We start from the raw sequence: 15478 nt of genomic DNA, 5'->3' as shown, positions 1-15478 counted from the left end.
CCTAAAATGGAAATAGGGTGAAACAATAAAAAATACGGATCTTATATTTTGCGATAAGTAACAAAACTACAATTTTTATCATGAAAATCTAAGAACCACTGTATTGGTTTAGCATGGAATGCCTGAATAAGGAAACGGACAGAACGACATAAGTTGAGCCATTTTTTATTTTAGGTGATATACATTTGTAGAACCGAGTGATTCGAAAACAGTCGTTGTTTAATTTTTTTGTGAAATTTCTTATTGATTCATATATTGATTAGGTTTCAGTATTTATATACAACATGTCGAGCTAAATCCTCCAGATACTCATAAGCCACATTCGAATAACCAACTGCTTTAGCTTCATCGTTCCGTACAAATAATATGTTTCGAAACGATATAAATCATCATTATTAAGTAACTCACAAAGTTCTCAATTTGCTATATTAATCCTTCTTTGTTCCCAGTCAACCTTGTCAGCCTGGCGAAGTATTAGCAAAACATCTTGTAAGGAAACTTTCAATTTGCTACGAACTCACCTTCCACCTGCGCTATGAACGCGCCGTCTTCCCGCGAAGAATAGGACACCTTTCTCTTCCTTCCCGCAAAGGCACTTAAGATGATGACTTTGTATGTAGTCTGTGAGGACGGTACAAGAATGACATAACGGCTTTGATTTAAATTCCTTCCGAAGGCTTTCCGTTTTCTTGCTACTCAGCGAAGACGGATACTTTTTTTATATATATAAAAAAAGCCCCTCATCACCCGTTACGGTTCCCCGCCAGGCCGCAGAGGCCGATTTCCGTTTGTTCCCGTCGTCTGTATTGGACCGCCTGCGAAACGCTAAAAGCATGTCTAATTGAATTGTTCTCAATAATTTACCGTAAAATGAATCACTTCCACGTCTGAACGATGGGGATTGTAATGCACGAGAGCGTGGAATAAAAATTTGCTGTTCTTATCTACTCGCTTTATTTAATTTCCCCACCCCGCTCCGGTGCGGAACCGTTTTGCACCGTTTTTTACAGTGATAGGTTGAAAGGAATAAAAATAAACGTTTTCTCCAGAGGAAGGAAGAGCCAGAATAAAAATGTGGCCAAGCAGGAAATGTGGTGGGTGATTAAGTGCCCGCACCGGTTACACTTTCTCTTATGTGGATACAGTGAATTCGGACAGGAAATGCCACGTTAGCTGGTACTTACCTAAGCGGGTAGTTATGAGCTGAAATGTTCAGAAATAGAGATTAAAAGATTTGAAGAGCATGGCATTAGTGGGTTAAGCATTAAATAACAATCATACGTCGTAACCATCGTAATTGAATAGTTTCATACATTTACAGTATTCTTTAACAGCGTTTCAATGTATGAATCAGCTTCATACTTAACCCTTTCGTTACGAGCGTCGTCTATAGACGACATCCGCACGATGAGCTGTGTGTACGAGCGTCGTCTTTAGACGACATGAAATTTATACTGCTCTTCGATCACACCAGCGCGATGTGCATACTTTTCGGCGCAGTGCTCCGTACAGGGGTAGCACTTCGGCGGAGCACACTGCCGTAATGAAAGGGTTAAGGACATATGAACATATTTTTTTTATCCCTTTTGTTTTTTTTATTTTAGGCTCATTAGCATTTTAGCTGTAACAGGGCCGAATTTTAATCGTGTACATGTCACATATTTATCATAACTATAATTAGCACATTACACAGTTGCCATTTTTCGGGGTTAGAGTATTCCCTTCTATACCATTGCATATGGTACACATTTTTACACAGTAGCCATTTAGGCGTAAGAGTTTTCTATTTGTTCTTCCATTATCTAGTTAGACCGGACAGCGGAGACAGTTGATTGATCATTGTTGAGTTATTTATAGAACAGCAGCCTGATGTTTCTTGCAGAGCAGAGCAGTTGTATGGATGAATCGATCTAATTTCGACCGTGGATCGATCTCCATCGCTGATGATTGTTGCGTGGACGTAGTTATTCTGTAACAACACAAAGATGGCCAAATGAGGGCCCTGAGCTTTGAACTCACGATCGATCGCTTACTAAGCGAACGCGCAACCAATGTGGCTACGGAGACCCCCTATGAACATATTAAATGAGATAATTTCTTACCGAGCTCGAATTTCATGTTTTGAATTGCATAAATTTCAGCGCTTCTGATATGTTTCCCAAAGAAAAATATCAGGGACGAAAACAAAAACAAAATTATTCTCTGAAGATAAGCAACGAGTGAACCAAACAACTCGAAAAATTATGACAGTTGCACCGATAGATATCACTCGGTCGATACTATCGACTTGCTCGGTATCTATAATAGTAACATAGAACTAACGAGCAAAATTCGTATCGATTCGATTTCTATAATAGGACCCATAGTATGTATGGAAAATATGTGATTAGAATCACTAGCCCAGGATTCTATCAATGAACTACATATGACTGATTACAAAATTATTCACTCTACGAACGAAAAAAAGTGAAGCAGAGGGCAGTATCGAAATTTAGCAGACATGTATCGGGTGATTCAATGAGAATTATTTTGTCACCAAAAAATTTGCAAACTAGGGGATAGAGAAAGTCTTGATGTGATGCAGGCGTTTGCTTACTTGTAAATATGGACATAAGACATGGACTGAACTTCTGGATCGCAGTTAGGCTTGGAACAAAACATGGACTATTCACGATAGCCTGACGCTTAGGAAATAATTGGAATTCCCATTCATATTTTCACGTCGATCTATTTTTTACAGTATTTGTTACTGCCACCTGGACGCAGTACCAGGTGCACATATGTGTAGAGCGATTTCCTTCCAAAAACACATCAAACTCTTAATTAATTCGGTTTAATTGAAGTATACTCTATTTCAAGCCTATTTGCATGCCTTTCCCCTCTCTACTTATATTAACTCAACAGAAAATTAGCGGTACAAAGGGTTTTAAGTGATTTTAAAACTTTGTATATTTGAAAATATGTATATTCATTGATGTGTGTTTGTGCAATAGACTGAATAATCGAAGAAAAAGAAGTCTTTTTACATTCAGAAAACCAAAAAAAACTTGTTATTAAGCTTTAATATGCTTTGAAGAACGTTTTTTCGATTGTATAAAAAATACCCTATCGTCTTTTACTATCTATAATTTAAGAAATAATGATCGCACAGGAAATCGATGAGTAATTTCTAAAGCTCATTTTTTTTAAATTTTGTACAATGTTGAATTGTAGCTTTAGCGAAACCACCTTTATTTGATTTTTTCGTCAATTTCAAAAGAGATCCAATAACAAGAGCTTAGTATTCTAAAAAAAAAAAATTACAAACATTGCGGCAAAAACTTGAGACGGGGTTTATTAGTCTACAAAAAGAGCGTTTTTTTCTTAAAAAAATAGAACAATGCTATTTTATATCAAACTTAAAACTTAGGATCATTTTGCTAAAATTCCAACTGCATTGAATCGCCTTATACTACGAAATTCAATTTTATCGGTACGCTTTCTATATTGGAATGCTATTGGTTTCGAATGAAGCTATGCTGCATCTGGTTCCGATGTGCGCGTGCATTAAATCGTTGAGCGTTGCTCTCGTGGTTGTGTTGGTTGTGTCTGGTTCGTTGGCTGGTACATACTACAGGGTCCAACGTTTTCGAAGAAGAAAAATGAAAATCGACTCTCCTCCCAGTCGCCTCGCTTCGACTAGGACTACTTCAGTATTCCCCGTCAACATGACTTGAATTGACTAGAAATGAATTGACGAGCTTTAAGAGCGAGAATGACTGATGAGCTATTCTAGCAAATGGTTATTGGTTAGTATTCTAGGGTGTTTAATAAGTTCGAATACACTTCAAAAATTTGTCAAAAAAATTAAAATACAAGATGTTCTTTTCTGCGTCAATTTTTCTTGAGGAAATTTTTATTAAGAACCTTTACCATTAGTTCGGAGCACCCCCCGAGCTGACGAGCTCGAGAGGTTTCTAGAAAAGAGCACGCGGGGCACGCACCTGGTCCATCGGCATCTCGTCTTAGATCTTGGAAATGAGCTTCTTAAATTGGTCCATAGTGTTCACTTTATGTTTGCTCTGCTTGGTCAGCATGTACGACCATACATAAAAGTCCAGGGGTTAAGGTCCGGAGAGCTGGGAGGGTCCAAGTATTATCGAGAAAATCAGTCAACTTCTCCCGACACCACGCGTGAACTATATTCGCCGCGTGGCCCGATGCACCGTCCTGTTGAAAGACGTAATGATCCTTCCCGTAGAGGTTCCGAAGTGCCGAGGACACAACCCTCCCCAGAACCTCGGTCTTATAGTACGCGGTGTTGATTTTCACGTTTTTCTCGATAAATACCAGTGGGAGCTTCTCACGCCTGGATACGGTCCACCAAACCATCACCGACGCGGCGTTTTTGGACCGTGGGATGTTTATATTGGACGGAGGGATGCTGGACAACGTCGGCGCCCACAGCCGATCATTTTGGTCATTGTACGGCTGTTGCAAAACAAAGAGTTTCTCATCAGAAAACAAGAACTCCTGACATGCGTGCCGCGATGTCGGTTTGGCGCTGTTCAACCTCTTCTTCGTTGTTGCTTTTGTCAACGTACTCTAACGCGATATCGTAAAATTTTTCCACAGTTAAAAGAAACCGCCTCATGTATTCCACCTAAATCAACTAGTTTTGACGTAGGATTACTTTTTTCAGCAACGGTATCCAACATGTAACGTTTTTATGAAATAGTTTTATAATTAATAAATGTTTTTGCTGCGAACTCATCGAATTGGAAATTTTCTCTAAGAATTGTTTGATAAGTTATACATTACGATTCCCTAATCCACGAACGGCTTAAATTAACAAATATTGGGCATACTCATTCTCCGTACTTTCTATTCCGAGGTATGGGGTAGCCGTGAGATATAATTTTTATATATATCACTGCGAATGAGGTGTGCGTAAATGTCTCGCTAGGAATGAAAATGCAGTGGTCTTTCGTACGGACACTGTGGGCAATAGAGATATTGCAAATTAACCTCGTCCGTTCATGACTTATTGGGTAGAAATAAGCCATTCGCGATTTCTAATACTCAGTCTCGCCCAAACTAGCGAGCAATCGCCAGTCTCGCCTACTGCTAATGTCACACACAACGGTTTTTCTCTTACTCTTGGACCTTCTATCGAGCGAATGTTTAGTATTTTTATGGACTGCGTTTCCGTTTCCCATCATAGAAAGTTACCAAAGATCATGTGACCTTTCAAACATTTATTGACATTGTTGAATGAGACGGTGTAACTGCTACTGAAGATGTTGGCGATTTTGATGATTTTGTTATTCTTCTTCAACATAAAAGAGTATTTTTGCTAGTGTGGTGCAAATTGTTTTTAAAGTCTAGTACCGGGGATAAAATTTCTTAAAACAGTGGAAAATGGAACGATACTGCGTTGTGGTATAATGGAAAATGTAAGATTAATCTAGGAGAAGCATAACATTCTAAACGCATTGTATTTAAGTCCATTTGATTCAAAAAAATCAGTATAAAATTTCCTGTTCAGATAGGGAATTACATTTTGGTTCATGAGTTGATGAAAATGAAAGAGATTATAATGGAAGGGATAAAATGGTAGAATAAAGAATCCTGGCCAAAGAAGATTAATATGCGGTTAACAGAAAAGCCGGAAGATATTTGTCAAACAGAACTGGAATATGACAAAAATCAATAAAATTCTCTAAATAATAACTTCCTTCGTAAAGTCTTAATTGTAGAGAACAAAACAGGTATATCTAAGAATATTTAATTGTTTGGTTTTTTTCACTCAATAAGTATTCGAAAAGCATGTATTTTTGTTTATATTAGGTTGGCTCATAAGTTTCTTCCGCACCAGGCTTATTTCTTAGCCGTTTATGGCATCGGTTTTAGTAGCCCAGAACTCTTTCAAACATTATCAAGATGATATAGTGTGCGTGAGACATCCGCTAATATCGTCAAGACAACGGTACATAAGCATTCAACCAAGATGGGATATGCGAATCGACATGAAGTTTGGGTTCAACACCTGTTAACGCTAACCATAAATCCCTACGTTGTGTCTACCTTAATTCGCGATGATCCACAGCACCACTCAATGAAACTTTTAAACGAAAAAGATAAACCTAGTAATTTTATGGGTAATTTTATTTGAGTAAAACTTTTATCCAAATTGTTGAAGCTTTCTATTGGTATTCACTCACGAGACGCGACACGGAACTAGGACACAACACTTATAATTCTTACAAACATCGTAAATTCTCGGGTACAATATAGCTTTAGCATCATGGTACAACAGTGTTGCCAAATTAAACAATCGACATATCATTTTTTGGGCAACGGCGAAGCTGGCTGCGTTTTCTGCTGAACATTACACTATTGTTCATCAACACCTATTGATAGAAACCGCTCTTAGGCACCGCGTCTCTACTGAAGAGGCCTGTATCTGGAGACGATACTTGGATCTACCACAATGTTATATCAAAATGTGCATCGTAAACATGCTTGGTCCAAGGAAAATAGACCCTCAACTGTGGCGAAGCCTGCACTTCATCCGAAGAAGGCTCTTTTCTACATTTGGTGAGACTGGAAAAATGTAGTGTGCTACGAGCTCCTTCCTCAAGATGATATGATGAATGCTGACAAATATTGCAATCAACTGGATCAATTGAAAGGAGGCATCGTTTTCCTTCACAACAACGCAAGACCGCATGTTGCGTTGGCCGTAAGACAAAAATTATTACAGTTTGATTGGGACGTCCATTATTAATTGTTACTTTCCTTCAACAATTCTGGTAAATGGTAAATCTCTTAAATCGTCAAACGAAATAAAAACGCACCTAGATAATGCCAATATACTTTAACAATTTTTGAAAGAGGGCATAATGAGGCTTCCTGAGAAATTGAAGATGGTTCTAGGACAGAACGGAAATACAGCGTGGACTCGATTGTTTACAGTATTCGATTTCTTTTGCCTGTATATAATCGAATCCTGTTTTTTGATCAAAAAAGAAGAAGTTAATTTTTTATTCTTCCCCTTAAAGTCATAAAATACCTTTCTTATATAAAAAAATCCAATTATTTCAGGAGGTGATAGAGGACCATATTTGACGATAAAAATCATTCTACGCATATGTTCGAATTCCAACAATGACAGAATTATTGAACTTTTTCTCTGTTCCGGGCCCTGTTTGCGCTAAAGTGTAGGAAGGAAGGAAGGAAGCCACAAATGGCTGCCACAATGGCGCTCATTTCTTTTTTCTCCCTTCTTCGTCCCTTGCCCGAAAATCAATAATTTAAAATAATAAAAATCCCATCGAGTAATATCAACCAAACTCTAATCGATGACTAACAAGATATCAAATTTCCATCTGCCGTCGCAATGAATAGTGAAAAACATCGGAGAACTCAAGCTAGTGCTCTGAAAGTTAAAATTTCATTTTTCCGCAATGGCTTTGTTTGTATTGGTGAAAGCATCGTTATTTTGGGCACCGATGCCAGACAACATAATCGAAACAGCTTTAAAACCACTCAATAAAATGTTATTCCTGAGCAGGGCCCGAAATCTTCGAAGGTGAAAAATGAAGACCGGCTCCACTCTATATATCTTCGCTTCGTCGGCGTCAACAAAAAAAAAGAATTGACTAGAGAATAAATTGACAAGCGAGGAAGACTGATGAACTGGTCCAGCCGATCTCGAACTTGACTAATGAATACAAATCTGCCTCTTCATTCGATTGACTTCAAAAATATAAAGAGGAACGAAAACTACGTACATGATACATGCGAGACAGACAGAAAGAGAGAGAGAGAGAGAGAGAGAGAGAGAGATGGGCGAAGTCACTTCAAAATGCAATGAAGACAATTTGACTGGGTATAATGAAATGAGATAGTCGAGTCCAGTGACGTAGTGTAGGGGAGGCGGAGGAGCCGATCTGTCTTATCAATGGCCTAGGCTAATGAAGGAGAGGTGTGATAACTGCTAACTGCTACTTGCCTAATTATTTTCTAGGTTTTAGTAGATTATTATGTTTAATCGCAATTAAATCGTTTAACTAAAAATTTTTTTTTCCTTTTTTTTCCTCAGATTGTTCCTGTATGCTGCTCTCCGGGACAGTGATGCCGGCTGCTTCGGTTGTCAATTAAGAAATGTTTGTTTTTGAGTTCTTTCGCAATGTTCGAACAATTACCCGTTCATCAACAGAAGATAGGATGCATTCTCTACCGGGAGATTTTCCATGGTTCCTTCGTATCTCCACTTGTTTATGGTTTTCTTTACTGTAGAGTGGGTTCTTCCGACAGCAGCTGCTATTTGCTGCAATGTCTTTCCACGACAATTCATACTTATTTACATTGTACGTGTAACAATATCTATTTCTTTCCTCTAACTTGCCATTTTGATAAAAAAAGAACATCAATAAAAACAGAAACCAACACTGTTCAAGCAATGATTAAGTGTTGACACCAATCACTGATGAAAAAAGTATGCTTATTCGCCAAGAAACTTACTTACAATACTAATTTGTTCGGAGAAATTTAAGGTGTACACTCAATTTTGCGATGCCTAGAGATTGTTATCAATTTTTAGGAATAAACAATTAGCAGAAAACTTTCCTCGGAATTTTATCGCGCGTACAGTTTATAAAATGTGTGAGTAATAAATATGCTTCAAAAGAATCAATGTATTGAAAATATTGTATACCAAATAAATGGAATGTATCGCCAAGTAGCAATTGTACACCCAATTTTGCGATAGGCTGTATGTCTGTCTCAATCTCAAGGAGCCACTTGTGGCAGATTTGGAAGTTGAAACAAACAACCAATCAGGTGGCAAAGAGCCACATCATATGGTTCCTGGCACGATCGGTAATTTTCCAGTGAGCTATGAAAAAATAATAATTATTATTTCTTATCACGAACATTTAATGTCTATTCTTCCAACCCATCCTTTACCATAACAGCGGGGTGTCCTTTCTCTCAGCCAGACAATGCCAGTGTGTATCACTGCGCCGTGAGAAGCTGTGAGTGTGACAGAAAGAGAAAGAGTAACGGAAGAATAAGCGTGCCGTAAAAACGTTCGTATTCCGTTCCGCTCCGGCCTCAACGGGGGGTTCCGTGTGGTTGAAAGGGGACCGACGTGGATTTCGGTGGAATGACAGAAGTTCCACCATAAGTTCCACTTTCACAGCATTATTCAGACAGATTCCGCACGCGAGGAAAGGTGGCCCTCGGTGCTAGAGCTCGTGCTACGGCCGGAAGAATTATGGCACAACGGGATTGAAAGTGTTATGAGCAGGGAAATTTATCGTATAATCTTAATTACATCCCATGAATAATGATAATGTTAACCATTTCATCGCGTTGCTCGCAACAGGCTCGGCGGCTAGCAGCAGCTACGACAATTGGTTCGATTATTTATTGTTAGAAAAATATTGATTCTTATACAATTGCCGTTTTACGATAATGTATTACACCGATTATGTGTATCGTCAGTGATAGTAACGATTTGTTCAACTTTAGCGAGCCTAGTTCAGCAAACGGATGCGCCCCGAACGCCCTCTTGCGAAAATGTATGCAAAAATATCGTGTTATGAACGAAGGAAGAGGAAACTACCATGGCACTTTGTAGTAAAACAAAGCTATTTTACGAGGTATGAAGGGGGATAATCCAGTGCATTAAAAATTTAAAAGAATGTGTTCTCAGTCCTAGTCACGATCTGTCAGAGAAGTGTCTCTCGAGTTGGTTCTGCAATGTACTTGTAGACGAATAACACAGGCAAAAATTGAACCGGAAATGTGCTGATTGTGGGCTCAGCTAGCGACATACTATAATAGATCCACTCTGTTCCCCCTCTGCTCAAATTCAGGGGAAGGTGAATGCTGTGAATGGTAGGGACCAGAACACTAAAGTTTGTTGAACGTAAAAGATGCAACCGTACACTCCTGCCACTGTCACGTTCGTAAGATGCCAGGGATTACAGCATGATGCAAAACTGGAGTGATGCAATATGGTACTTTAATATTCATATACGTTGCAGCCCTCTTCGGCAGTGTTCTCCAAATTATTGGATTTTGAGTTTGTTGGATCGATTTATTTATTTATTTGGATCGTTTCAAGTACCAGGCTTTCAATATTTAGATCTCTGGTGAATGAAAAATAACGTATTTGTTCAGTACGCTTTGTATGATTTTAGTGAGGGACAAAACAATAAAAAAAAATCATTGTACAGGGCGGACTCGATCATATACAGTCTCCGATTTGTATTCACTGTATAAAATCGAGTCCAAAAATATATATATTTTTTATTTGTTTTATACATATATTTTTCATGGTTTGAATATAAAAGAAAAAAATGTTTTTTTGATTTTTGATTCATCCCCTTAAAGTCATAAAAAACATTTCTCATATAAAAAATCTGAATTCTTTCAGGAAATGATAGAGGATCATATTTGATGAAAAACATCCTTCTACGCATATGTTCGAATTTCAACAATGACAGGGTTATTGAACTTTGTCTCTGTTTTGGGCTCTGTTTACCTTAAACTGGCTCTAATTAAAAAACTACGCTACTTGGGACAGTTCTGTTGCTTCCATTTGAAAAATGAGAAAAATTAGAACAGGATATAGTTGAAAAACATCCATATTAGAGGGATTAGTGGATTAGTGGAACATTTCAAAAGTGAAAAACTTAAAAGTTAGTGGTTTTTAATATGTTATTCTCAATTTTATCCAGAACGTACATAGTAAACATGAATAATAGTTTAAAATTGTAAGGGAAGGTGACCCTGACCCGACGACCATTTATCACAAAGATTCTTGTTTTTTGGTGACTTCGGTATTGAAACGAATACTATAACTCTTAAACTATGTTTTATACTGGTCTGCGTGGTTCATGAGAAAACGGAGGCAAAACCGGAAGTCCCTTTTTTCGACACCTTTTATATAGATAATATTATTATAAAGACGATTATTATTATTATTTTTTCTTATTTTTATTGTCGTCAATCAAAATTGTAGACCAATACAATCTTAATACTACTTAAAACTAAAAAAAAAAATCTAAAGAGAGCAGGCTGGATAATTTATCCGTTTAATTCGAAAGACGATTTTAACACAAAGTTTTTGTTTATTTATTTATTTCGTCAAACCAGCGTAGACTAAATATGCTGCCCAAATATTACAGTGAAATTTAAATATATCTTATTCTATTCAAATAGTCTTTGAGCATGGATCTTGACATGGTTACATCAATTATTTCACTGTTATCGTTACAGAGGCTTATCATACGATTAATAGGACTATATTTGGCATAATTCGTTCTTCGGCAATCTATGTAGAAAATGTTAGGTTTTCTCAGGTGCCTAATCGTTGCGTAAAAATTTAGGTTTCCTAATATTTCTTCTGAGTCCACTCGTTGTGATATGATGTCAATAATAAATAGAATCATGGCAGAGTTCCGACGTTCTTTTAAGCTTTTCATATTGATTAGCATGCAACGTGCCTCATATGGAGGGAGATGGTATGAAGATCAGCCTAGTTTACGAAGTGCAAATAATAGAAATTGTTGTTGTACAGATTCAATTCTGTCTTCGTGTGAATTTATGTAAGGGGACCATACAATACTACAGTATTCGAGAATTGATCTGACGTATGTTATATACAATGTTTTTATTGTGTACGGATCGTGGAAATGGTAACTAAAGCGTTTGATGAAGCTCAACATATTATTTGCTCTATGGATGATTGTATTATAATGGTCAACGAAGGTTAGTTTTAAATCTAAGACCAAAAAAACTTTTCGGGTTAGACTTTATGTCCGACTCTGTTTTTAAGTTGTAATCTTCAAAAGCGATTTTGACAGTTGAGTTGAGCTGTTCGCAAATGTTCAGATATTTTTCGAGATTAGCGTCAGATTTGTATTTCTTATAAATTTTATGTGCCTTCTGTTTTTTTATTTTTTAGATTCTTTATGTTTTGATTAAACCAAATCGGATACTTTGTGTTTATATTTCTCCTTTTTCGTCTAGTTGGTATCTCCTCCTCTATAATTTCATTGATTATCGCGTAAAAAGTCGTTACTGCTACTTCAATGTTTTCCACACTTCTAAATATATCCTGCCAATTGATATAGTTAAGCTTACACCTAATTGATTGGTAATTTGATTTAGTGTAATCAGAGACTTCCTCGAATTCATATTCAAATGGTTTTTGGGTGTTATCTATAAATATAGAATATTCGACAGCTGTGTGGAAGGCTTCATTTTTCCAAAGTGGAGTTAATGATTCAGTCACACAAAAATCTTCGGTCATATTTGTCAACAAGAATTCCAAGAAGCATTTCTGTCGATTATGAACATTGTTTATTTGATTCAACCCAAGACCGGCTATTTTATCAAATAAATTGAAGAGTCTTATTATCACCAACAACTGGAAGCAAGATAAATTCATTGTCAAAATCAGTGATAAAGTCCGCATTTCGTTGATTGAAATCTCCGTATATATGGATTTTTGATTCTGGTGCCAAGGAAGATAAAATATTTTCAGCAACTTTGACGAATTTCTCATAACAACTAAAGGGTGTGTCACATCAAATTGCATCACGGAAAAAACGCTGTAGAAATTCGCCCAGTAGACCGATCCTTTTGAAAATTTTAAACAGTAAAATAAAAACTATTAAACAACTTTTGGCATTTTCTTTTTATTCATACTTCGAGCCCAAGCCCGTATGCTCGCACCTTCCTCTTTACCCCGTCCATAAGGTTCTGTACAACGTCAGGTTGTAGTTTTTTTTTGAACAGAAATCCATTTTCTCTTGAAGTCCGCCTCCGATTTGACAACTTTTGGGTTCTTCCGGAGGGCCTGCTTCATAATCGCCCAATATTTCTCTATTGGGCGAAGCTCCGGCGCGTTGGGCGGGTTCATTTCCTTTGGCACGAAGGTGACCCCGTTGGCTTCGTACCACTCCAACACGTCCTTTGAATAGTGGCACGAAGCGAGATTCGGCCAGAAGATGGTCGGGCCCTCGTGCTGCTTCAATAGTGGTAGTAAGCGCTTCTGTAGGCACTCCTTAAGGCAAACCTGCCCGTTTACCGTGCCGGTCATCACGAAGGGGGCGCTCCGCTTTCCGCAAGAGCAGATCGCTTGCCACACCATGTACTTTTTGGCAAACTTGGATAGTTTCTGCTTGCGACTCTCCTCCGGAACGCTGAATTTGTCCTCTGCGGAGAAGAACAACAGGCCCGGCAGCTGACGAAAGTCCGCTTTGACAAATTCAGCTTATTGGCGACATCCCGGACCGAACTTCTCGGATCACGAACTGCTTAACTACGCGCTTATGATCTTTTTCACTGACGGAGCATCCATTTTTGCTGTTCTTCACTTTCCGGTCGATGGTTAGGCTCTCGAAGTATCGTTTTAGTACTCTGCTGACCGTGGATTGGACGATTCCCAGCATATTACCGATGTCCCGATGTGACAACTCCGGATTCTCGAAATGAGTGCGCAGGATTAATTCACGACGCTCTTTTTCATTCGACGACATTTTTCCAAATTTACGAAAAATTGGCAGTGAAGCATGGCCAACGTGATCTATACACTCTGATTATAAGCGAAAGCTGAGGATATAATTCCTAAAAATTAAATTTCTACAGCGTTTTTTCCGTGATTCAAATTGATGTGACACACCCTTTAATTTGAGCACGATCAGGGGGGAAGTAAACAGATGCAAATATATGTATCTATCCCGCAATGAGTGCTTTGACCCACACATGCTCAAACTCGTCGAATTCTGTTGTTGGAATATGTTCTGAATTTATTAATGAACTAATAGCAATAAGGACGCCGCCTCCCGATTTTTTATGGGATTTGTGAAGATTACGGTCATCTCTGAAGACATTAAAACGATTTCCGAATACGTCCTCGCTTCTAACACTAACACTTGTCTCTGTGGCCATAATTATTGAGAAAGAAGAATTCAGAATATTAATTTGGATTTCTTTCATTTTAAGTGGACTTTTCATACGATTGAAATTTTGACAGTATATCAAAATTTCAACTACATTTAGTTGTTGAGGCGAGAAAGTTTGTTCATTATCTACTACTTGGTATGACGAGGCATCCAAATTGTTAAAACTTACTACTTCTCCTTGGTGTGAAGCTAACAATTCATTATCTTCTGGGACGTCTGACTTCGTTAATGGAAACATCTCCTCCTGAGAAGATGTCATGTCTTGCCTTACGCCTGGAAGTGTCGAGTTGTCATTCTCCAATGGGTTCGTCAATTTCGGGGAAAACACGAATGCCTGCATCAATATAGGTTGCACGGTGCAGCTATAGTGTCTCCCGAAGTCATGCAACAGGACAAGTACGCTTGAACGCAATGTGGTACGTTGGGTGCCATGTACGGGTTAAGAATTTCTCCTCTTTGAAATTGAATTGGTCGATAGCTAGCCGGTAGCCCAGAAAATTGATACTTCGCTGCTGTCAGAAGCTCTCTGTCTGTTGGAAGTTGGATGTTTCTGTGTTGACCGGTAGCCATGTTTCCAAGTATACCTCTGTTATTGATGTTGTTTCTGCTACTGATGGGGTTGTTTCGATTATTGTTGTGGCTGTGGTTGTTGTTGTTATTGTTACGGTTATTGTGATTGCTCTTGTTGTTGTTGTTGTTGTTGTTGTTGTTGTTGTTGTTGTTGTTGTTGTTGTTGTTGTTGTTGTTGTTGTTGTTGTTGTTGTTGTTGTTGTTGATACTGTTATTGTTGTTGTTGTTGGTGTTATTGTTACGGTTGTTGTTACTGTTGTTATTACGGTTGCTATTGTTGTTGTCGTTGTTGTTATTGTTACGGATGTTGTGATTGTTCCTATTATTGTTGTTGTTGTTGTTGTTGTTGTTGTTGTTGCTGTTGTTGTTGTTGTTGTTGTTGTTGTTGTTGTTGTTATTTCTACGATTGTTGAAATTGGTTCTGTTCCTGCTGCCATTGTTAGGGCTATCATAGTATCTGTTATTATTATTATTGTTGTTTCGGCGATTTTGTTTACGCCGTTTTCTGGCTTTATCTGACTCTTGTTGTTGTTTTATTCTACGGAGTTGCCGTGCATCATACTCAGACCAATCTGGTTTCCATATCCTTGCTGAATCCAAAATTCTCCAGCCTGAGTTCTCTGGAGGGTAAAATGGGGGATTGACAGGAAGAGTAAGTTCCGCACGCAATTCCTCAGCTAGGCTGAGACAGGACTCCGGTGGAGGTGGTAGCATATGTTCAACATTGTTTCCTGTTGATATAATAACGGCTGACAATGTCTTAATTCCTCTAATATTTCTATTTCGGCTTGACTATCCTGTGGGGTTTGATTAATGTTTGCCGCTATTTCCAGTGACAAATTCCCTAGTTGTTGAATTTCTTCTCGCATTTGGCTGAGATCGCGATTCAATTCCGACGTCGTTGATTTCATATAATCCGCTATATTCTCTCTAGTGTTATT

The 15478-nt window shown here is 38.1% G+C and overlaps 2 protein-coding genes across 5 annotated transcripts in view; both read right to left on the bottom strand.

Moving 5' to 3' along the window:
* LOC129765174 (poly(rC)-binding protein 3) overlaps positions 1 to 15478 on the bottom strand; it is a 675323-nt gene that overhangs the window by 540653 nt on the left and 119192 nt on the right. The gene's annotated exons all lie outside the window — the stretch shown is intronic.
* On the bottom strand, positions 4051 to 15251 carry LOC129766594 (GATA zinc finger domain-containing protein 4-like). Its single transcript, XM_055767169.1, has 3 exons — positions 14552 to 15251; positions 4526 to 4584; positions 4051 to 4470 (listed from the first exon to the last, which is right to left on the bottom strand). Exons 1-3 carry the CDS (start codon positions 15249 to 15251, stop codon positions 4051 to 4053), a joined length of 1179 nt encoding a protein of 392 aa, XP_055623144.1.

Source organism: Toxorhynchites rutilus, chromosome 2 (genome assembly GCF_029784135.1).
Source record: "Toxorhynchites rutilus septentrionalis strain SRP chromosome 2, ASM2978413v1, whole genome shotgun sequence".
NCBI classification, from domain to species: domain Eukaryota; kingdom Metazoa; phylum Arthropoda; class Insecta; order Diptera; family Culicidae; genus Toxorhynchites; species Toxorhynchites rutilus.
The sequence above is the reverse complement of the archived record's forward strand: the minus strand, read 5'-3'. Positions and strand labels throughout refer to the sequence as shown.

Bases quoted from the DNA above. Each gene is read 5' to 3' on its own strand.
- LOC129766594 (XM_055767169.1), bottom strand. From the start codon at position 15,251: ATGCTACCACCTCCACCGGAGTCCTGTCTCAGCCTAGCTGAGGAATTG. The intron at 4,585-14,551 runs GTATACTTGGAA...ATATCGCGTTAG, and splicing joins AAACAACATCAATAACAGAG to AGTACGTTGACAAAAGCAAC. The intron at 4,471-4,525 runs GCACGCATGTCA...GTTTTGCAACAG, and splicing joins AGCGCCAAACCGACATCGCG to CCGTACAATGACCAAAATGA.